At 41.8% G+C, this 23,798-nt stretch overlaps 1 protein-coding gene across 8 annotated transcripts in view; it reads right to left on the minus strand.

Moving 5' to 3' along the window:
• Positions 1-23,798, minus strand: part of prkcz.S (protein kinase C zeta S homeolog) — a 133,464-nt gene that overhangs the window by 13,266 nt on the left and 96,400 nt on the right. For 7 of the 8 annotated variants that reach the window (XM_018227862.2, XM_018227860.2, XM_018227863.2 and 4 more), the window contains 9 exons: positions 20,368-20,449; positions 17,042-17,091; positions 15,400-15,588; positions 14,152-14,249; positions 13,097-13,183; positions 12,234-12,369; positions 3,748-3,835; positions 3,180-3,299; positions 2,168-2,247 (listed from right to left, as the gene is read on the minus strand). In XM_018227862.2, coding sequence (XP_018083351.1) covers positions 2,168-2,247; positions 3,180-3,299; positions 3,748-3,835; positions 12,234-12,369; positions 13,097-13,183; positions 14,152-14,249; positions 15,400-15,588; positions 17,042-17,091; positions 20,368-20,449 — 930 coding nt within the window. The remainder of the gene's footprint in view (positions 1-2,167; positions 2,248-3,179; positions 3,300-3,747; positions 3,836-12,233; positions 12,370-13,096; positions 13,184-14,151; positions 14,250-15,399; positions 15,589-17,041; positions 17,092-20,367; positions 20,450-23,798) is intronic. The other variant, XM_018227866.2, reaches the window with a different exon arrangement.

Genomic DNA, 23,798 nt, shown 5'->3' on the forward strand with positions numbered 1-23,798 from the left:
GAAAGTTAGAATTATTATAATCATAACACTTAACCTTGAATGGAGCAGATAGAACTGCAAGCAGTGCCAAAGGCTACAAGTACAAATGACAAATGAATAACACAATATATGTAACATCTGTGTGCATGAATGTGGACAGCTAGCGAGTATGCAGATTTTTCCCATATACCGTAGACCCAAGTTCACTTCAGCAACTCTGCTTGAAGTCCATTTTCTCCCAATCCTTATTATTAAGGGAATGAGTTTTAAAGGTCTGTGTTTTTACAATTATTTAATAATAAAAGTTACTTTTTTTAATTTAATTTTATAGGAGAAGAAAAGTCTTTTTGCACTTGGGGGTGCTAAATGTTAGGCTCCCCCAAGTGATTGTATTGACTTACCTGAGGCCGGTGCTCCTATCAGCAGAAAACTGCACCGGCTCGGGGTTATACCAGTGAGCACCACGGAGCGATCCTCTTCTGTCTTCTTCTTTCTTCAAATTTCCCGGGGGAGACGCATGCGCAGTAGAACGAAATAGGCAAGGTTTTAGTAAAAGTTCTGCTTTTCGCTCTACTGCACATGCGCAGCCGTGCGGAGAAAGAGGAAACGGAAGCGGATTGCTCCGTGGTGCTCACTGGTATAACCCCCGGTCGATCCACTTTTCTGCTGATAGGAGCACCAGCCCGGGGTTTCAGGTAAGTAAATACAATCACTTGGGGGTGCCTAAACTTGGCACCCCCACGTGAAAGAAGACTTTCCTTCTCCTTTAATGTGTATTCTCCCCAGTCTTGGGCAGGAGCAATTTTTGGCCTCTGCAGGTGGTGCACATTTCTTTGCATATGGTTACAGGCTGCCTGTTCACCTGCCACACTTCAAAGAGGGTTGAGGTGCAGACGTATTATTTGATTACTTTATATATCTTTTTACCGATTCACATACTTGTAGATGTAATAAGATTTTTCAACACATGCACTTGTTAGATGCATCAATACTTCAAAAGAGCAAACATTAATATTAATGTACCCAAGACACCAGGTTTCAAGAAAATGCCCAACACCAAGTAAGTCCAAGTGGACTGGCACTGTACCAGCTTTAATGTACATAAAAAGTCAAACAGTACAGGTATGACATCCATTATCTGGAAACCCATTATCCAGAAAGCTCTTAATTACGGAATGGAAGTCCCATAGACTCAATTTTATACAAATAATCCAAATTTTTAAAAATGATTTCCTTTTTCTCTGTAATAATAAAACAGTACCTTGTACTTGATCCAAACTAAGATATAATTAATCCTTATTGGAGGCAAAACCAGCCTATTGGGTTTATTTAATGTTAACATGATACTCTAGTAGACTTCAGGTATGAAGATCCAAATTACAGAAAGATCTGTTATCTGGAAAACCCCAGGTCCCAAACATTTTGGATAACAGGTCCCATACCTGTATAAGAAAATGAGGATAAGGTGTGGGGAGGACTCAAGGCAAACCCAGCCTTGTTTATCGAGTGGGACAGTTTAACTGCAAGAAGAAAGGACTGCCCTATAGGTGTCTGTGTTGAATGTGGAACAATGTTACATGGGTTGTACCAAAAGTCCATCAAGTTCAACCCCTCCAAATGAAACCCAGCATCCATACACACCCCTCCCTACCCTCACATAAACTATATATATTCATACACTAACTATAGAGTTTAGTATCATAACAGCCTTGGATATTATGTTTGTCCAAGAAATCCTCCAAGACATTCTTAAAGGCATTAACTGAATCAGCCATCTCAACATCATCGGCCAGTGCTTTACTCTAGTTTACACATTCTACGTATTCTTTTTGAACATGGATTTTTCCTTATTTGGAGCAATATATTTCTTCCAGCTCAGGATGCACCTGGGTACTGTTGTACTTTATTTGGTTTTGTACCATAAAGCATTTTAGTCTGAGTATTTAACTTCACTGCAGATGTTATTAGATGTTTTTTGCAAAAAGCCTGTCCTGCATTTATCCGCATCCCTTTACATGCCCAGTACACATGCACTCAAAGCAAATGTACCCTAACTGATAGGAAATCTGCCAAATATTGTAGGGCTCTTTAACAGATCATCTCATTATTTGCATAGCTGATACATACTTATGTCCCCAATAAATATATATACTTTTGGAAGGATTTTTGAATCTAAACTAATACATACCTTGTTTAAAAATCCCTTTAAGACATGGGAAGCTTTCACAGAGAGGAACCTTGGAATCCGAATTGGCTTTTCAAGAATTACTGGGTAAGGAAGGAAAAAGAGCAGTTTAGCTGGTCCCAAAATCTGTTCCTTAAGACCATTACAGTAATACCATTGTGGAATTCAAATTAAACTATATATTACATCTCCTAAAGCAAGCCTCGAGGAATAAGAAGATTGTGATATCTAGTATAGGTAAATCTAAAACAATTGGACTTGCTGAGTAATCATTGAAGACATTTCATTACTCATCCGAGCAGCTTCTTCAGTTCAACTGACTGGTGTGGGAGGTTCTCGGCATATAACTTTACCGACAGTATACTAAATATACCATGACCTGGATGAATGAAAATCTTCATAGTCAGAAGATTGTGATGCAGGTAACAAACACTGTCTAAAGCCCTGCTTTGCTATCATACTGTACTTCTTTGCTTTAATTCCCCATCTACTTTTTGTGCTCGTGGCTTCTTTGTTGAGATTTGGATCGAAATCTGTTATACAGACAAGAATGATAGAAAGACACAGCTAAGACAATCCAGTTATATGTGGCTCATGTGTTACAAGCCATGTTGCTGTTGTTGGAGTCATTCCTGCATCTACTGAGTCCTACTGAGAGGATCCAGCCTTGGTTGCGAGTGAGGATTCCCTTCCCAGGAGACAGATGTGCCCACTGGCATGAAGCTGCAAGTGGGTGAAAGGTAGTCCTGGAAATATTCATCCTTCGTCTGTAGAATGTTAGCCCAATAACCAACCCACAAACATCTTTAACCCACCAAGCAATACGCCTGTCTGGTAAAACAGTAACCCTGGAAACAGTACCTTGTACAATAAAGAAGGAGGCAGCAAATATATCAAAACATTGGCCACTTAATAAATTGCTGTTTCATCTTTAAGACCTGCTTTACTATTTACTACTATTCAAATACATATAAAACATCCATACATACAAATAGTGACAACACTGATCACAAACCTTGGAATAGATAATCTTCTGTGTTCATATCTGGATTGTCTGTAATTATGTCAAAAGGAGACCGTCCAGCCATCATCTCGAACATGAGCACCCCCAGAGCCCACCAATCCACACTGAAGCCTGCCAAAAATACGAATATATACCTTTTATTCAAATCTGTGTCTGAATTACACCCATGCGAATGGCTTAAGCTGCTGAAGACAATCCCAAGAGGCTCTCCACTATTACATATCTCTGATCAATGCGTATTCAATGCCTAATTCTCATTTGATTCAGGGCAAAATGATAAAGATTCCTAATGTAGAACATTTTATTTTTACCAAACAGAACATGTATTTAAACATGCAGGTTGAGGACATGGGTTATAGGCTGAAATAGAATGGACCTTTGCTGCTCAGGGGCAATTATATCTACAAATGCTGCTACAACTCCTGAATTCAAATTATGCTTTTAAAAACCAAATTAATTATTTTTCACAATTTTGTATATTCAAATTTTCTTTTAGATTTTATTCATTCAAACTTTCTATTTTTATAAAAAAATTCGGAAACAGAATGATATTGCTTACCATATTCTTCTCCCCGTAGGATCTCTGGAGCAATGTAATTTGGAGTGCCACAGAAAGTGCTAGTGGTGTCTCCTGGCCCTAGCCCCTCCTGTAAAAGAAAGAAAATACATCTGTAGTACGTTAAATAGATTTTCTTTCCACAGAACTCCAAACATTCTACAGCAGCCATTTTTGTGATCATAAATAAGGGCAGAGAAGCGGCAAGAGATGGGCACCTTGCCCAGTTTGCCAAGCTTCAAACAATGGAAACAAGAATTTGTGTCTCCAGCTAAAAAACAAGATCCCAGACAGGAATCTCAAACACTGAACCAACATCTCCTGCTGCTGTTAAAAATACATTAACACAACAGACAAATACAAATGAGGCCAATCTTGCTTTCCTTATGGGAAAAATAGAAGAGATTTACTTTTACTTAAACACCATGAAGCACATGATTTATATAACGTATAACCTCAATAGCCTCACTCTACATGTACAGTTATGTCCAGAATAATAGCAGTCCGACATCACTAATCTGATCAATCACTGTTTTTGGTAGAAATTATATTTCTACATAGTAAATAATTTACTAGTAGGTGTAGTAGAGTAATAAATAAACAGACCCAACAGTCATGACATGCCTGCTGCTTCAGTATAACTGAATCATTAATTGAGGCTTGTTCAATAATAATAATAGATTAGCTAGTTCCAAATAATAGAAGTGTGGAGTTCAATTGGTGAGGTCATTCATTCTGTGAAAAACAGGTGTCAATTACGGCCCTTATTTAAGAAAAGGGAGAATTGTTTCATACTTACCGTAATTCTCCTTTCCTGGTCACTCTCCATATCAGCAATACACCCGGGAGGCCCCTCCCATTCCTGCCCCTAGCTCAGATAGTCCCTCCCTCTCTAGACTTTAAAGACACCCCAGACACTCACATCTTTGTCAAATACCAAGTTTACAATTTTAGGGTGGGAAATGCTGATATGGAGAGTGACCAGGAAAGGAGAATTACGGTAAGTATGAAACAATTCTCCCTTTTCCTGGTCACTCCATATCAGCAATACACCTGGATTTACCAAGCCATAATAAGAAGGGTGGGAAGAACAACTCCAAACTCCAATACTGCAAAAAGATCTTTTATTTTAAGAGACAAATGCAAGCTGAGTTCCTGCTGCAAAGGCATGATTGCTAGATATCGAGACATCAAGTGAGTAATGCCTAATGAAGGTCTTTGCTGACGACCAAGAGGCCACCTCGCAGATTTGAGAAGTTGGAACTTCCGCCAATGCTGCCCAGGATGCAGCAATCGCCCTAGACGAATGAGCCTTTAAACCTTCCGGAGCTAGCTTGCCTTGAGACTCATATGCTTTTGATATACAGAGACATATCCATCTGCTGATTGTTGTCGTAGAAGCAGCCTGTCCTCTGTGACAACCTGCCGGAATAATGAACAACCTCTCGGAAATCCTAAATGTTCTCGTTATTTCCAAATAACGAACCAGACATCGAACTGGATCAATCTTAAGCATGTCTTCAGACTCTGCATCCTCTGACCTGAATTTGGGGAGAATGACTTCTTTCTTTAAATGAAAAGATGACACCACCTTTGGTAGAAAGGCTTTATCTGGTTTTAGAATAACTTTGTCATGTAAGAAGATAATATGTCCTGGACTACAGGAGAGCGCCTGTAATTCCCCCACTCTGGATGCGGAAGCTATCGCCACCAGAAAAAGAGTCTTGAGCGTCAGATACCATGGTGATAAAGAATCCAGTGGCTCAAAAGATTCCGAGGCTAAGGCCTTAAGAACTAAAGGAAGACTCCAAATTACTGAAGCTGACCTCCGTGGTGGTCGTAACTTGAGGGCAGCCGTAAAAAATCTTTTAACCATAGGCTCCTCTGCCCATGCTCTATTAGATAGAGCTGATATAGCTGAAACATGGACCTTTAAGGTTCTATATTGAAGACCCTTCTCTAATCCTGCTTGTAAAAAACCAAGGATATGAGATATTGAAATCTCTACTGATTCCTCCTGTAACAGATTCCATTCCATGAATCTCTCCCAAATTCTATAGTAAGTTGTAGAAGTCGAAGGCTTTCTTGATTTTAAGAGCGTCGAGATCACACTCTCTGAAAAACCCAAGGATTCCAATCTTTTGCGCTCAGTCTCCAAGCCTGGAGAGATAAGGCTCCTGGGTTTGGATGCAAGATAGGTCCCTGACTTAACAGGTCCTTCCTCCTGGGAAGGGGCCATGGTGGAGCCCTTGCTAATTTTAACAAAAGAGGGTACCACGGCCTGCGTGGCCATCTTGGAGCTATCAAGATTACTTCCGCTCTCTCCTGAATAATCTTCTGAAGAGTCTGAAGGATTAGTGGAAACGGAGGGAACACATACCCTAGCTGAAAGTTCCAGCTCTGCAGAAGAGCATCCGTTGCCTTCGCCTTGGGACAGACTCTCCTGGAGAAAAAAGTCGGACACTGTGTGTTGTTGCTTGTTGCCATCAAATCTACTTCTGGGAGACCCCACTTTTCTCCCAGCCTCTGAAATACTTCCTGATGTAATGCCCACTCGTGAACCGACAGAATGTTCCGACTCAGGAAATCCGCTCTTTGATTCTGCACTCCTGGGAGATAAGCTGCTGTTAAATGAGTCAAATTCCTCTCTGCCCATTCCACAATTGGTTGTACCTCGCATAGCAGAGATCGGCTCTTTGTTCCCCCCTGCCTTCTGACATAGGACACTGCTGAGGTGTTGTCTATCAGCATCTTGACTGCCGAACCCTCTAGCTCCTGGGCAAACGAAAACAGAGCATTCTTTGCTGCCCTGATTTCCAGAATGTTGGATGGTACTCCTATCTGCTGTGAAGACCACAGACCCTGGATCCAATTCTCTTCCAGATGTGCTCCCCAACCCAACGTGGAAGCATCTGAGACTAGTATCCTCCATTGGGGTTGTGTTAAGGGAAGGCCTGTACAGAGATTCTTTATTGACATCCACCATCTGAGAGACTGTTTGAATGTTTGAGACATCCGAATCTGCTGGTTCCAATCTCCCCTTGCTTTGTCCCAATGATCCAGAAAGAACCACTGAGTTGGTCTCATGTGCCACCTGGCCCATTTTGTGACAGGGATGGTCGCCGCCATGGAGCCTATCAGAGACATTAACTCCTTGGCTGAGGCATGCTTCCGTTCCTTTAAGGCTGCTGCTGAACGAGCTAAGTCTTGTGCTCTCTGAAGTGGAAGCGACACTATTCCCTCTCTGGTGTTGAATATTGCTCCTAGGTACTGCAATGTCTGTGAGGGAACAAGCTGGCTCTTTTCCCAGTTTATTAACCAGCCATGGGCCTGTAGACACTCCAAAACTCTTTCCCGATGGAGAATAAGAGTCTCCTTGTTCCTTGCTGACATCAGAATATCGTCTAAATAATGCCATATGGAAATCCCTTCCAGTCTTAAGGCCGCTATCAGCGTTACCAAAACCTTGGAAAAAACTCTTGGAGCAGTTGAAAGACCGAAGGGAAGACACCGGAACTGGAAGTGCTTTCCTGCCAGAGCAAAGCGCAGAAACCGCTGATGGGCTTGTCTGACTGGAATATGAAGATAGGCATCCTGAAGATCTATAGACAGAAGCCAATCTTCCGGTAAAACCGTCTGAATGATGGAGAAGATGGACTCCATTTTGAATTTCTGATACTTCAGATGTTTGTTGACTTCCTGAAGATTCAGAATCGGTCTCCAACCCCCTGCACTCTTCTTTGCCAGGAACAAGATTGAATAAATGCCTTTTCTTAATTCCCCTTCTGGAACTGGCATTACTGCTCTGACTTCTAACAACCACTGCACATATTGATCCAAGACCACTCTTTTGGCCTTTGAAGCCGGGTAAGGTGATATTATGAATCTGTCCCATCCTGGAACCGCAGAAAATTCCAGGCGATATCCCCTTCTCAAGATATCCAGAACCCACTGGTCTGAGATGGTATTTTGCCAGACATGATCGAACTCCCCCAGCCTTGCTCCCACCCTTACTTCCTCCAACGGATAGTCAGGAAGGTTTCTTAGGATGTTGAGTCGGCCTGGACTTATATCCTCTAGGAAAGGAATATTGGCCCCGCTTCCAAGCAAAGGGCTTGAATGTCTCCCTATTCCCTCTAAAGGAATGGTGAGAGGAACTTGCCCCCGACGCCCCGCGAGGGCCACCGAATCGGAAAGGATGAAAATTAGATTTCTTTTTCTCCTGTGGCAAGAATTGGCTCTTTCCTCCTGAAGCCTTTGTTATGACCTCGTCCAGTTTCACTCCAAATAGACGAGAACCCTCAAAAGGAAGAGTACACAAACTCATCTTTGATGAGGTATCCGCGGACCATGACCTGAGCCATAGTGCTCGTCTTGCTGCCACAGAAATAGCCATCGAGCGGGCAGACAGTCTTGTCAAATCTACAGCACCCTCTGAAATGAAACCTGCTGCGATTTTCAGCTCTGCTAGACTTGCCGAAATCTCTTTAATGTCTGCCTTCTCATTCACCGCTTTGTCAATGGATTCAATCCAACAAGACATGGCTTTTTCTACAGACACTAAGGCAACCGCTGGCTTACAAGCTGCTCCCGCCACTATAAAGGCTTTTCTGAGATCCGATTCCACTCTTCTGTCCATCGGATCCTTTAAGGCAGAACAGTCGTCAATCGGTAGAGTAGTTTTCTTAGCCAAGTGAATAACTGCAGGGTCTACTGAAGGAGGTATGGACCAATCCCTCACTTCTGATTCCTTGAACGGATACAGTTTGGCAAATCTGGTACCTGGCGAAACAAAAGAGACCTTCTTAGCAGCCTTCTGCCATTCTGCCTTAATTAAATCTGCCACTTCCCCAAACAATGGAAATGTCTGTCGATTCTTGGAAGGAGTAGGCAACACCTTGGGGGTCTTAGCTGATTCCGCTTCCTCTTCTACTCCTAAGGTAAGCTTCAAGGCTTTAATAAGGGGAGAGACTAATGCAAAATCAAAAGATTCATGGGCCATCTCAGATTCTTCCTCTGAATCTGTAAAGGTCATTACATTAGTATGCGACAATTCTTCCTCTTCTGATGAGTCATCATTATCTCTCCAAGCTTCTTGAGCAGACTCCTGACCTTCCACTGAGGTCTCTTGAACCCCTCCTGTGGGCTCAGAGGCTGACCTGCAGAGATCCCTCCAACAGGTGTCGCAAAATTTTTTGGCCAATAGGGGTGGTTTGAAGCATCCCACACATTCCTGAATAGGAGCTCCCTTAGTCTTGCGTTTTCTACTACGAGAATCTTCAGGCAAGCTAAGAACAAGGAAGAGAGAGAGAGAGATAAGATAAGATAAGATAAAAGGCTACCGAAACAAAACACTAAAGGAGGGACTTACCTAGCTTGAAAGGCAGAGGCACTTGAGGCTGAATGATCCATCACAATAATTCCAACTAACACCTCTAAAGAAAACATAAAAAAAAAATCTAACTGACAACCCTTAACAAGCCAAGAACACAACAGACCTGAACAACTAATGGCTTACCTGAAACACAGGCACTCGATTCCTAGCAGCAGTAGTGGAAAAATAGCCAGTGAAGCAACCAGCCGATTCCTTAAAACCACTGGGGGAAGCTAACTCCTCCTCCAAGATGGTCGCTACTGCTGCAAACAGCCTGGACGCGCCGCCATCTTGGAGGAGGCAGAGAAACAAGCTGCCAAAGATGCCCCCCATACTGGCGTTACTCTTTTCTGGCTACCGCCCGTGTTGGCGGATAGCACAGAGACGACTCCGCCGAGGACAACCCTCACCTTTTCCCCCTGGTACCTGGCGCGCCCCGCAGCCCTACCTCCGTGTAATTGAAGCCGACTGACGTCATAGCTGTGCGCGCCTGCAGGCAGACGCGCTCCCCTGAGTCTGGCACTCGCTTCTTTCTAAGCTGCCCAAGATGCTGCAGACGAGAAGGAACGGCAGGGGGAGATCGCAAGAGCTCTTACAGAGCTCTCACTCGACGGTAAGAGGCGAGGAAGGAAAGGCATTTCTCTGGAGGAGACGAAGCCCCCCCCCCAGAACCCGAATTTGCCAAGGACAGCTCAGGACACTAACCTACTTAAGGGCAATAACAGTTCCGGCCGCATACCGAGCGAACCTCACACAGCCCTAGGATCACTTGTGACAGGGGCAACTTTTCTAGCCACCCACCTGGCACGCCTCAGGGGATAATAGAAGGAGACTGCATAGTTCCCTATTAGTCTGACCTTCTTCAACTTTCTCTCTCCAGACCCTCACCAGGAACGGAGGAAGAGACCCCCCTCTAGCCTTAGTGTTCCTCTGAAAGGTTTAACACCGATAGAAGGAACTCAAACCAGCCCTCCTGCTACGGACAGAAACAGAAAAGAAAAAGACAAAGATGTGAGTGTCTGGGGTGTCTTTAAAGTCTAGAGAGGGAGGGACTATCTGAGCTAGGGGCAGGAATGGGAGGGGCCTCCCGGGTGTATTGCTGATATGGAGTGACCAGGAAAGGAAGGCATAAAATGTTGTGCATGCTGGTTATAGTGCAGAAAATCTGAGGCAAAAAAGGTAAGTTCGGCCTCAATTCTGCCTTTTCAAAGGCCAAGCAAGAGTCCTACAGTACCCTTATAAACAATCACAAATCCAACCCACGACACCTGTTTTCTCTATTCAATACTCTATTCCATCCCTCATCAACAGTATCAGTCAACCAGACACACTCTCCTCAGGACTTTGCTGATTTCTTTAAAGACAAAGTAGAGTCCATCAGCAATCAGACCTACCTCTACTAATGTAAACCAGCTCCTCCTTCCTAAGCCCCCTTCTGCATGTCTTAATTCCTTCCCTCCAGTAACAATGTCTGAAGTCTCCAAGCTTCTCTTGTCCTCCCCATTCACAACTTGCCTCCTTGACCCTATGCCCTCTTCTCTGCTCAAACACTGTGTTGCAGAGCTTACACCACTACTTACTCACATCTTCAATTCTTCTCTAGCTTCTGGAACCTTCCCTTCTCATTTCAAACAGGCCTGTGTAAAGCCTATTCTTAAAAAGGCCACACTTGACCCATCCCGTCTATCAAATTACCGTCCTGTCTCCCTTCTACCACTTGCCTCTAAACTCCTAGAGTGTATTGTGTTCTCCCGTATTACTAACTTTCTACACACCCATGATCTGTTGGACCCTCTGCAATCTGGTTTCCGGCCTGGTCACTCTACTGAGACTGCTTTGTGCAGAGTTACAAACGATCTTCAGGTTGCCAAAGCCAAAGGTCACTTCTCCATCCATCTCCTCCTTGACCTATCATCTCCATTTGATGCAGTTGATCACTCTCTCCTGATGCAGATTCTGTATTCGCTTGGCATCCATAACCAGGCTGCATCTTGGCTTTCTTCTTACCTCTCTAATCGATCATTCACTGTCTCCTATGATAACAAAACCTCATCTCCAGTTCAACCTAATGTGGGGGTGCCGCAAGGCTCTGTACTTGGTCTGCTGTTGTTCTCCCTGTACACTCTGTCTTTGGGAGATCTCACACTGACTAGCCTAAAGAGAAATGGCTGAACATTTTGTGGACTGATGAACTCTTTCTGGGTCTAGGAGCCACAGATAGTTTGTCAGACGACCCCCAAACACTGAATTCAAGTCACAGTACAGTGTGAAGATAGTGAAACATGGTGGCACAAGCATCATGATATGGGGATGTTTCTCATACTATGGTGTTGGGCCTATTTATCTCATACCAGGGATCATGAATCAGTTTAAATACATCAAAATACTTGAAGAGGTCATGTTGAATTATGTTGATGAGGAAATGCCATTGAAATGGGTGTTTCAACAAGACAACGACCCAAACACAACAGTAAACAAACAACATCTTGGTTCCAGATCAACAAGATTGAGGTTATAGAGTGGCCAGCCTAATCCCCGGACATTAATCCAATAGAAAACGTGTGGGGTGACATCAAAATAGCTTTTTTTGAGTCAAACCCAAGAAATGCAGAAGAATTGTGGAATGTAACAGGTGCCAGACGTTGGTGGACTCCATGCAACACAGATGTGCAACAATTCTCAGAAACACTGATTATACAACTAAATATTAGTTCAGTGATTCAAAGGAAAGCAAAATCTTGAAATATTTAAAACAGTAAATGTTTGAGTTTGTAAAGAAGAATGCAGGTACTATTTGTTAAGAACAGCCTAATATTCACTTTATGTAAAGGAATAACACAAATTTGATAATTTTTTCTCCATGTTTTGATTTGGAATAGAATGTGCAGTGTTCCCAATGCATATGCGTGTATGGAAATAAAAGCAATTATAAGGATTTTGAGCTTCATTCACACTGCTATTATTCTGAACAATAATACTCTGAAACATTTCAATCATATTGCAAATTCCTGGAACAATACAGAACCTGCGGCACAAACTTTCCTCGGCATCCAAAGTATATAGTGAATGAGGATACATGCAGCTGGGGAAATGTCTGGCCATGGAGCCTCCTTACCTTACACATGCCATAATCTGTTAGCTTGATATGACCATCAGCATCTAGAAGAACATTGTCTAACTTTAGATCCCTGTAGATGATTCCCTTTTCATGCAGGAAATTCAAAGCAATACAGATCTCAGCAGCATAAAACCTTTAAAAAGAAAATCCATATTTCTATTAAGGTAGTGCTACTTATAATGGTTATAAACTGTAGCTGCACACACAGCGCAAGGTTAAGGTTGTTATGGACCAGTAATGTAATCTAGTTTGTAAAATTGTGTTTTGTATTTTCTTTTTATCTGTTCATCCAGTACTAGTTACCAACTAGTTATTGGCCACAAATGCCCTATTTTATGTGACCACACCCACAATCTCCAGCCACATCAAGTTATGCCAAGACATGATCACAATCAAGGTCCATTGTCTTAAAAATACATTTACACTTCGAGGTGCCAAACATTAGGTACCCCCAAGTGGTTGTATTTACTTGCCTGAAACCCCAGGGCCGGTGCTTCTATCAACAGAAAACTGCACCGGCCTGGGGTTCTGCCATCGAGCACCATGAAGCGATTGTCTTCTTCACTTCTTCGCTTTTCAGATTTCCCAGGGTAGACGCATGCACAGTAGAACGAAATAGCCGTCTTTTTCATTGAAGTTCAGCTTTTTGCTCTACTGTTCAAGCGCAGCTGCGAGAAGAAAGAAGCAGCAGGAACAGGATCGTTCCATGGTGCTCAATAAAACCCCGGGCCGGTGCAGATTCCAGCTGATGGGAGCACTGGCCCGGGGAGTCAGGTAAGTAAATATAATCACTTGGGCTGCCTGACTGTTGTAGCCGTGAAATGAAAGATCTGTAAAATGATTTAGTTTCAGACACGTACCTGGAGTGCTCCTCAGGAAGTTTTCTTTGTCGTTGCATATGAAACATGAGGTCACCTCCGTTCACATATTCTATAACTAAAAACAGCCTAAATGTAGAAATAAGAAGGGAAATGGCAATCACCTGTGTGCCTTACTCTCATTCGATATCGCTTTAGCGGGAAATGTCACCGCTTTTGATTTTTAGATCTCTTCATGCAGGAATTGGAGTGAATTAGGATTGACAAGAATGCATTGTTTAGGCAAATGGAGGACACACCAATGATATATTAGAGAGGTCAATCAATCTCCGACTCCTGCATGAAGGAGTGACTGCTGCGACAAGGTGAGTGGAGATTACCATAATTATTTCAGAAATGGTACAGAATTTTTTTTTATTGTATATCAATAGGTTTGTTTGTTTTTTTTTCTGTGAAGCCTATATTAAATTTGAATTTTCATGATAGTAATTGACATTGTTGAATCAAGTTGGCTTTGGAGGTGTTGTAAGATACACTAGGAAGTACACACCGAGTGTTGGCTTCAATGCTTTTAGGACTGAGCGAAGTGAACCTGCTCCCTGTCCCAGCTCTGTTGAGCTGTGGGCTGAGAGCAGAATAGCCAACACTCTGTTTGCCCTCAACTTTACATAGTAGTTGAAATGGAGAAAAAAAAGACATTTCCTTCTAGTTCAACCTTTACACAAGTAAATCGTACATAACCTCTGGTTCAATGATCCCCAACAAGTTTCTTGTGAGCAACATGCTGCTCACCACTCCTTTGTATGTTGCTCAGTGGCCTCAAAAGCATTTGCTTCTTTGTTCCTGACTTGGAGGCAAGTTTTGGTTGAATAAAAGCAGAGCCTTCTGTAGGAGGGGGCTACCAATAGCCAATTACATCCCTTATTTGGCATTCCCAGGAACCATTTGCACGCTTGTGTTGCTCTCCAACTCTTTTTACATTGAAATGTGGGTAAAAGAAGTTGGGGATCCCTGTCTAGCTGGTCCAAAGTGCTACTTATCTCTAAATAAATCTTGGTAAAGCAAAGGCTAGCAGCAGGTATAATAGAAGTGCTTACCGGCTCGGCGTCTGAAAGCAGGAGTGAAGGCCTACTAAAAAAGGGTTACTGGAGGCTTGTTCAAATACATGCTTCTCCGTCTGCACCCAGTCAATGTCCTAAAAACAATAACAGTTATATGAAGAACAAGGTTAACTTTAACTGCGCTAGAAGGTTTCATACACATAGGGAAGTCATAGTGTTTTCTGCTCAATATGGTAATAGACTGATTACTACGTGTATCAATCCCAAGGCAACACTACAAGCATAGACAGACAGAGAGGGCAGCACAAGAACACAAGAGAGTTTCTATCACAATCGTTTTGTGAAAGGATACGTCAAAGCCAGAGCCAAATCCGTTTTTCAAGTGTATGCAGTGGACTAGTCCCTGGATATATATATATATATATTAGGGCTCCATCAGTTCGGGATTCAGCTGAATCCTTCTGCCCTGCCGAACCAAATCCTAATTTGCATATGCAAATTAGGGGCGGGGAGGGAAAGCGTGTGACTTTTTGTCACAAAACAAAGAAGTAAAAAATGTTTTCCCCTTCCCACCCCTAAATTGCATATGAAAATTAGGATTCTGTTTGGTATTCTGCCAAATCTTTTGCAAAGGATTCGGGGGTCGGCCGAATCCAAAATAGTGGATTGGGTTCATCCCTAATATATATAGGTGCTTGGTCAAATAATTCTATGTAGTATTTCAAGTATTTTTTATCCTTTATAAAGGCCCCAAAGAAGACAGTAATTAATTTGATTCATACTGAGTTTTTGGGACATTAAGGATTTCTGGAGAACCCAGCCAGCAGCCCTGACTAGAATATTGTTTGGATAATCTTACGTGACACGTCCACATGTTTAAAAAATATTGTGTATAAAAGAAGGCAACTAGTGGTATTATTTAGATAGAAGAAAGGCACAAAAGATGAATTGCTCTAATTAATGAAACACTAAGAACACATTACGTTATCTGGCCAGAAGACTAAGGGGATTTGCCTGGACAGTATTGATGAGTGTAATATAGATTAGCCACTTATCACACTGTCCGACACCCACTGCAGTTATTGCATTTTATTAAGCTAAAGTACATTCCCATAATTATGAACTGTAATTGACACGGGTACTTTGCACTGTGCAGGCTTTTCTAATGGCAAACAGTACACTCACAAATCTATAAAAGGCTCTTCAGTGAGAGCAAGTAAATGGGTGCCATTAAAGAGCAGTGACACAACTATAAAGAGAGATATCTCTGCACCCTGTACTTACCTCATCATCATGTACAAGCTCTTTCTTCACTACTTTCATAGCATAAGTTTGGTCATTCTTTTTTAAGCGCACCAGAAGTACTTTGGCATAGCTTCCCCTTCCAATCACCCTTATAAATTCGAAGTCTTGTAGTCCTAATCCCTGGGAGATCTTGATCCCGTCCAATCCGTCAATGACCGTTTTAAGGTCCTAAAACAATGAGAAAAAAAACTGTAGGATGTTGGAAAGTGCTGGGTGCTTGCGGACAGTGTTTTGTAGCTTTGCCAGTATTATAGAAACTGGCCTAGAAAAATGCCCAGTTGAACCATTAATCTCTGCCCTCAAACAAGATTGTCTATTTAATGTCATGACCAAATGCTTGCAGAGCTGTGCTATCAGATCACTTGTTAGTTCTGAGCCTAGTTCAGGGGTCCCGACCTTTTTTTACCCATGAGCCACATTCAAATATAAGGGCAGAGACAGGCACCATTCCGGAACACCAAAAATCAGTCAGTCAGTAGAATCCAGGAGCCCAATTTTTTTTAAATAGTACAAAAAAACTTTATTTACATCATGTATAAAAAACAAAAGCCTGACGCATTTCGCGTCCCCCACACGATAGGCTATGATTAAGTGTCCTTGGGGGACACGAAACACGTCAGGCTTTTAATTTTCATACATGATGTAAATTAAGATTTTTTGAACTATTTAAAAATAATTGGGCTCCTGGATTCTAATGACTGACTGATTTTTGGTGTTCCGGAGTGGTGCCTGCCCGCTATTCAAGGTTTCTGTGTGTTGCTCCTTTTTGCTGAAGGTCTGGGGCATGAGCCCCCGGACCCATTGTGGAAAGCGGTAAGTTTGTCCTTTCATTTACAATACCCATGCTTCCTATGGTTTTCATTTAAGGGCAGAGTCACACATGGAGATTTGGGGAGATTCAATCGCCCTGCGACTAAGTCGCCTCTTCATTGGGCGACTAATCTCCCCAAACTATCTCCCAGCCGGCTAGAATCTAAATAGCCGGCGTGCTGGCATTCGGAGCGATTCGTTTTCCGAAGTTACTCAAAGTGGCCTCACGAATCTCCACGTGTGTCTCTGCCCTAAAAAGAGTTGGGGAGCAAAACAATCATGAAAATAGTCCCTTGGGGTGCCAAATAAGTGCTTTGATTGTATATTTGGTAGCCCCTAAGTGGTTCTGTTTGGCAGTGCACCTGGTTTTTATACAACCAAAACTTGCCTCCGTGCCAGGATTTAAAAAAATAAGCATCTGATTTAAGGTCACGAAGAGCAACTTGCAAGTGGTTGGTGAGCAGCATTTTGCTCATGAGCCGCTGGTTGGGGATCAATGGACTAAGGGTTGTTTTTACCAAGTTAGGGAATACTCTATATAATTCTTATAATAGGTTTGATAAACATAATGAACTGAGAGGACCAGAGCCTCCGTTTGAGAAGCACTGCTTGTTTAAATGGGCTTGTGGAAAAGTGTATTCTCTGACCGTGAAGCAGTCTCTCTCACTTTCTTATCAACAACCAGAAGCCCCTGCTATAGGAATTTATCATGCAGACACCATTTAAATAAAAAGAAGGGAGCTCATTACTCAAGTATAAACATCTTACATCCTGTAAATTCAATCTATACAGATTATAATTTGTCTCTCACCTCAGATCCATCCTTGCGATTCTCATGTTTTCTTGGCGTGATAATGGAAACTAGGAAAGAAAGGGGGGAAAATTAATATTTTTGCTTTTATAATACAGACTGGTAATATTTGGGGCCTAAATGCAACCATTTAACCTTTGACCTTAAACAATTTGCATTTAAGGCCAAACTTGAAAACCTGATGTTTTCATAACACATTTCATAACAAGTATAAAGTATAACAAGTATAAAGTATAACAAGTATAAAGTATAAGGGTATGTGCCGTATGTTGTACATTCAAATGTGCTCCACCTCATGACACACATCCATCCTGCATTAATATTTCTTCTTTACCTCTGCCGGTCTGTATTCACAAGCACAGAGCTGGATGCTGAATACAGTGTTTGCCTCGTCCCTTGTGAATACAGACCCCAAAGATGAACAAGACCACATTAGCACAAGCCACGCTGTATAGAGAAAAGCAGTACAGGTATGGGATCCATAATCCGGAATGCTCTGAATTACGGAAAGGCCATCTCCCATTGACTACATTTTAATCAAATAATTCTGATTTTTAAAAATGGTTTCCTTTTTCTCTGTAAGAATAAAACAGTACCTTGTTTCTGATCCTGTCTTAGATATAATTAATCCTAATTGAAGGCAAAACCAGCCTATTAGGTTTAACCTTTAAATAATTTTTTAGCAGACAAGCATGGAGATCCAAATTACGGAAAGATCCCTTATCCGGAAAACCCCAGGTCCCAAGCATTCTGGAAAACAGGTCCCATACCTGTACAACACATTGCACACCCACCCAAATGAAGCCTTGTAGGTACCGAGCCTTAAGCCTGTAGCACAAGCAATGTTACATAGCTAATTTGGTTGGGAAAAAAAACACAACTGTCCATTAAGCTCAACCCCTTAATGTTATACCAGAGCACCACTAACTTGGTGACTAAAGGTGGCCATACACGGGCAGATTAAAGCTGGCGATATGGGAACTTTAGACCAATTTGGCAGTTTATCTGCCCATGTGTGGGGGCATCCGACGGGTCTCCCCTATCGATATCTGGCCATAAATCGGCCTGATATCGATGGGACAGATTTGATTTTTCCTGCGATCGAGGACCACGTCAGCTAGTTGATGCAGTCCTACCATCCACCGATGAGGGCCAAATGTTCAGATTAACCCAATATTGCCCTGCCGTGGAAAAGCAGATCGGGGAAAGATCCGCTTGTTAAGCAAAGTCGCCAAACGAGCACATCTTATTGTGTATGGCCACCTTAAAACAATCATAAACATTGACTTACATACCTAAAACTAACTGAAGCCCAGGAATTTACCATAACCCTGGCTATTTTGTCTAACAAGACCACCACCATGATGCTTTCCAGAAGAACAGTGGCAGTCAAAACACCGTTCTACATCAACATTCATCTCCCATTCACATGAGTAGAAACGCACGACTGATGGCAGATACAACTGCTGTCAGATGAAGAGAACTCTAGAAAACTAAAGCCAAAGAAGCAATTCCCACCTGACAGCCATAGGCAAAACATTTCCCATTTATTTAAATAGAGAATTACTGTAGGCAGAGAAAACAAAACACATGGAATGGGCATTTTATTCAGAGAACTAGTCAAGGAAGAGCAACACAAAATAGTTACTTATTATCCCCAAATGACATGCTGCTGATCTAAGCAATCACATATTATATTTGTAAACAGCAAGGATTTCACTGACTGACTGACATGCTTCCTCAGCCTCAAAATATTGCCTCTGTACAAACAAATGCTCCATCTTATACTTTGGTACAGGTTTGAGATCAGTTATCCAGAAACTCACTACCCAAAAAGTTAAGAATGATGGGAAGGCCATCTTTTTAAGCAAATAATTCCATTCTTTTTTTCTGTAAAATCCTAAAATTTTATTAATCCCTACTGGAGCCAAAACAATCCTGTTAGGTTGAGGATTTTTAGGAGAGTTAAGGTAAGGAGATCCAAATTACAGAAAACCTGATATCCCAACCATTCTGGGTAACTGGCCCCATGCCTGTACTCAATATATATTTCTACACTATAAACAAGTAACATAGTATTTGCTGACAGTACCTATATAAAGTACATGCATTTTTAATATTAAGGAGCCTGTATATGGATTTATTTTATGGTATGTACTTAAGAAACAGAACAGATGCACGTTGTCTAACTGGAATTCAAATATTTGAACTCATGATAGGGGGATGCAACTAATCCAGGATTTGGTTTGGTATTCAGCCAGGATTCTGTCTTTTTCAACAGGATTCAGATTCGGACAAATACTTGTGCCTGGCCCAACCGAATCTGAATCCTTAAAATCACATGACTTCATCACACAAACGAGTGCATGTGTGCAGTTTTCTTTTCCCCCTCCTGCTTCTGATTTGCATATGAAAATTAGGATTCGGATTCAGTTTGGCCGTATCTTTTACAACGGTTTCAGCCAAATCCTAAAATAGTTAAATTCAGTGTATCCCTAATTCATACTGCAGCAAGGGCCACAGTTGTTTTAGTGCAAGCAAAACAAGTTCTCCGTTAGTCTCCCATTGATCATGCAGAATAAACTCAGCCCTGAATCTTCACAAGGCTTAAAGGAGAACCAAACCCTTTATATTAAAATCCCCTACCCTACATAGACCCCCCCCCTGCTCCCCCCCCACAGCCTAGGTGTTACCCTTGGTAAATGCCCCTAACTCTTTACTTACCCCTCATTGCAGATTCAGGGCATCGGAGTTCACGGGGGCCATCTTCTTCTGTAATTTTTGGGTCTTCTTCCGGCGCTTTGACAATTTCCATGACTTTCGGTGCATGCGTAGTTTTGCAGACTACTCCAACTGTGCAAGCGCAGATACGGTGCTTAATTCATGAAGATTTCCGAAGAGAAGAAGATGGCGCCCGTGAACTCCAATGCCCTGAATCTGCAACGAGGGGTAAGAAAAGCGTTAGGGGCATTTACCAAGGGTAACACCTAGGTTAGGAGGGAGCAGGGAGGGGGGTCTATGTAGGGTAGGGGATTTTAATATAAAGGGTTTGTTTCTCCTTTAAACATGTGGGAGGTGGATAAAGGCTCTGGCATTCAGGGATGCTGCACCAATGAGGCGAATTGAAAAACTACCAGGGGAGGAAAAAAGCTGCTCCTGGTACCTTTAACAGCTGAATTTCCGGTATTTAAACCAGAAGTTCGGCTTTACGAGTGCGAGAGAATACAATTGCGCTCTCCATACTAGCTCCTACCTCAGAAACGCCCCTGCTGGCATTGCATGTTCTGTCACATGTTGTAGATTTTGTATAAATGCAATCAACCTACTTTCATCAATTTCTTCAGAAGGAGGATCAACTTCGTCACTTTTGTCATCTACTTGCGGATCCTGGAACGGCATGACCAAATCCTGTTATAAACATACACAAGCTGGGGGTTACATTTCCAGACAATTATGAGACTCTCCTACTCCCTAAACTTAGTGCTTTAAAGAGAAAAGGTAATTGTACCTGTAGTAGTGTGACCCTATCAGTGGAAAGCACAAAACATATCTTCCAATCTTTCAGAAGAGGGAGAAATAACCAGAACTGCATTCTAAACACCGTTTTGTCCTTTAAGAGGACTCATCAAGATGCCTGGTACACAGATTACTGATCAAGCCCAACTTAATTAATATGAGCTTTTAACCCCTCCTGGAATAGAGGGTAAAAAAGCTATTTCCTGAGCAGGGGAAAGCCAACTGGATGATGACAAACTGGTATTTATTATTATGGCTGTAATGTTTTGCTCAGGAGTGTGTAGGATGAATGGTAACAGACCTATAATTTAGCCAGTAAATAAAACATTTAGGGTAAGGTCACACTGGGAGATTCGGGGAGTTGCCACACGAGGAAACTTCGGGCAACTTCGGAAAACAAAGAGCCGTGAGTGCCATGCCACAGGCGATTTCTCATTCTAGCAGGCGGAAACAATTCGGGGAGATTAGTCGCCCCAAAGAAGAGGCGGTTAGTCGCCGGGCAACTCAATCTCCCCGAATGTCCCAGTGTGACCTTACCCTTAGCAATTGTTCTCTTGGTGTAAGATAAACAGGAGTCAGACAAGCCCTAGGTACAGTGCTGCTCATGTGGTACCCAGACAGGCTTCTAATGAGTTAATAGAGATAGGCACATATTCTAATGTGTTGCAAGATCATAGGCTGTCAGCCAGATGGACTTGCCTGAATCTAACAAGCAATACACCAGTGTTGCTAAGATCGTACAACTCATGTATTGTATTTATTATTTATAAAGCATCAAGTGCTTACAAGATGTTAGGGGTTCATTTAATATAAATGAAACAGTGAGAATAAAGGCATGTGGTGGGAGATGCAAAACTAAAATTAGAATAAGGTCCCTGCCCAAAAGAGCTTACAATCTATGTTTAAGTATGCGAGTTGGTTTGATGCTAGATTATCCTATTCTTCTGTCTTCTTAAAGGAGAACTTAACTTTAAAAATTAATATGGCTAAAATACTTTTTAATTACAGTATATTGAAGATAGGTTTCCACATGGGTGTGGAATATGTGCCCAACCTAAAAACATGTCCTTTAATACAAACTTTATTCAACTCTCCATAACCAGTGGCTGCAGCAAAGTATCCTCCAAATTGAATCCCAGTTTATCTGTTTAAATCTGGCTCCATGATCTTTGTCCCTGCAGCTGGAGTTGGAAACAGTAAAGGAGATGTAAAGGCAAAAATAAAATCCAATACAGATCTCTACACGGTCACTGACTGCTCTACAGGGAAACAAACAAAGCTGCTTGAGTTCTGCATGGCTGGGAAGTAAGGCGGGGGCTCCCCCTGCTGTTTATAAGTATGATTGTTTCCCTGCTCAGCAGTTAGGGGCCGTCTGACAATTCCTATCCACAGCAGTAAATAAAGGGAGAATTTCACTGCATACAGTCAGGTTTCTTATAAAAACCGTACACATTTTTTTAATTAAAGTATATTGGAGACAGAAAGTAAAAATGGGATTTTATTTTTTTGCTTTTCCTTGTCCTTTAAAGGGGAACTGTCAATATTACTGAATATCTTCTATGTTTAATAAAGGCATGGAACCTATTATCCATAATGATCCGGACCTGTGGCTTTCCGGATAACGGATATTTCTGTAATTTGGATCTTCATACCTTAAGTCTTCTATAAAATCATGTAAACATTAAATAAACCCAATAGGCTGGTTTTGCTTCCAACAAGGATTAATTATATCTTAGTTGGGATCAAGTACAAGCTAATATTTTATTATTACAGAGAAAAAGGAAAACTTTTAAAAATTTGGATTATTTGAATAAAATGGAGTCTATGGGAGACGGCCTTTCCGTTTTGTTCACTTGCAATGTGCTACTAACCGGCTGATTGAATGCACTGTGTGCAGATGAAAGGAAAAACAATGACAATTTATCTCTGATGTAGTTTGATGCAGCTACAACATTTTTTTTATGATGGTCTTTTTATAAAGAACTTAAGTATCTGATTATTGACAATAATATCACTACATCTTTGTACAAGATAGGGTCTGTAGGTTTGTATGTAAGTTGAAACATATCCATTTACTTACTAAATGTAACTAAGACAGATGTCTGTCTTAACATAGTATTTATTTTACCTTTCTGTGCTCTGCAGTAGACAACACACACCAAAGGCAGTGGCGGAACTACCGGGGGAGCAGGGGGTGTGAGCGGGAAAATGAAAATTGAAAATGTGGGCCATACGGAGGGGGCGGGGCCCGGCTGCGCATCACGCACCAGGGCCCGCCCCTTCTAGGATCGCTACTGACCATAGGGGATTGGGCAGGAAGTTTCTTAAAGCTAAATGCTAATAAAAGTCAAGTAAACCATAGATTGTTACTGTAATAGCCTCTTTGTACATTGTGAGTTGTATGTAAGTTGGGTGTGTAACTCAAGGACTCCCTGTATACAAATCTGATTTTATTTGGGTCAAGGGCACCAAACAAGGAAATCTTTCTCCCAATAAACCCACTTGGTTGGGCCATACCATGCTAGGGCCAAACGTCTGCATCACAATGAAGGGGATAAAAAAAAGGTGGAGCAATGACCACATCAAAGAACCAATGTGATCCAACAGAAAAATGAACCCTGTCTGATTGAGATCTGCCCGGTTTTTGGCCAGATATCCATTGTGGAGGCCTGTTGGAGGGCCCAATACACTGGCAGATAAGCTGCCCAAGGGGTCTAAAGGACCCAAAACGGTAGCTTAAATCTGCCCGCCTGTGCATGGCCACTTTTATTCAGTTAGAACATTTCTTTAAAATCAGGGTATTGTGACCATTTAATCTTGAATTTTTGGATGGGGCATAAAGCAACAAGAAACAGCTAACATTTCAAACACATCTCAGTACAACATTAATTGCTTCCACTTCTCACAATTAATTAAGAATTAAGAGTACACGCCATGCCTCTAAGAATATATGTTACTCTAATAACTATAAGTCACTTACAATAGAGAGGTATTTGTAAAAATCAATATCCTATATAAAAGATGATGTGCACTGTACTAGGAAGAAGCTCTAAATATATATTCATAACAAGTGAACAACAAGGAATGACTTTGTATCGATCTACTTTTATACAGACCAGCTTTAAAAGGGAGTGCTTTTTTTTGATCAGCTTTGTTTTACCTTTTTTATAACAATACAATCTACAATTGTCTACATCAGACTCAAAGTTAATTTAAAGATGAACTACCCCACTCTCTCTCT

This window comes from Xenopus laevis, chromosome 7S (genome assembly GCF_017654675.1).
Source record: "Xenopus laevis strain J_2021 chromosome 7S, Xenopus_laevis_v10.1, whole genome shotgun sequence".
Taxonomy (NCBI): Eukaryota; Metazoa; Chordata; class Amphibia; order Anura; family Pipidae; genus Xenopus; species Xenopus laevis.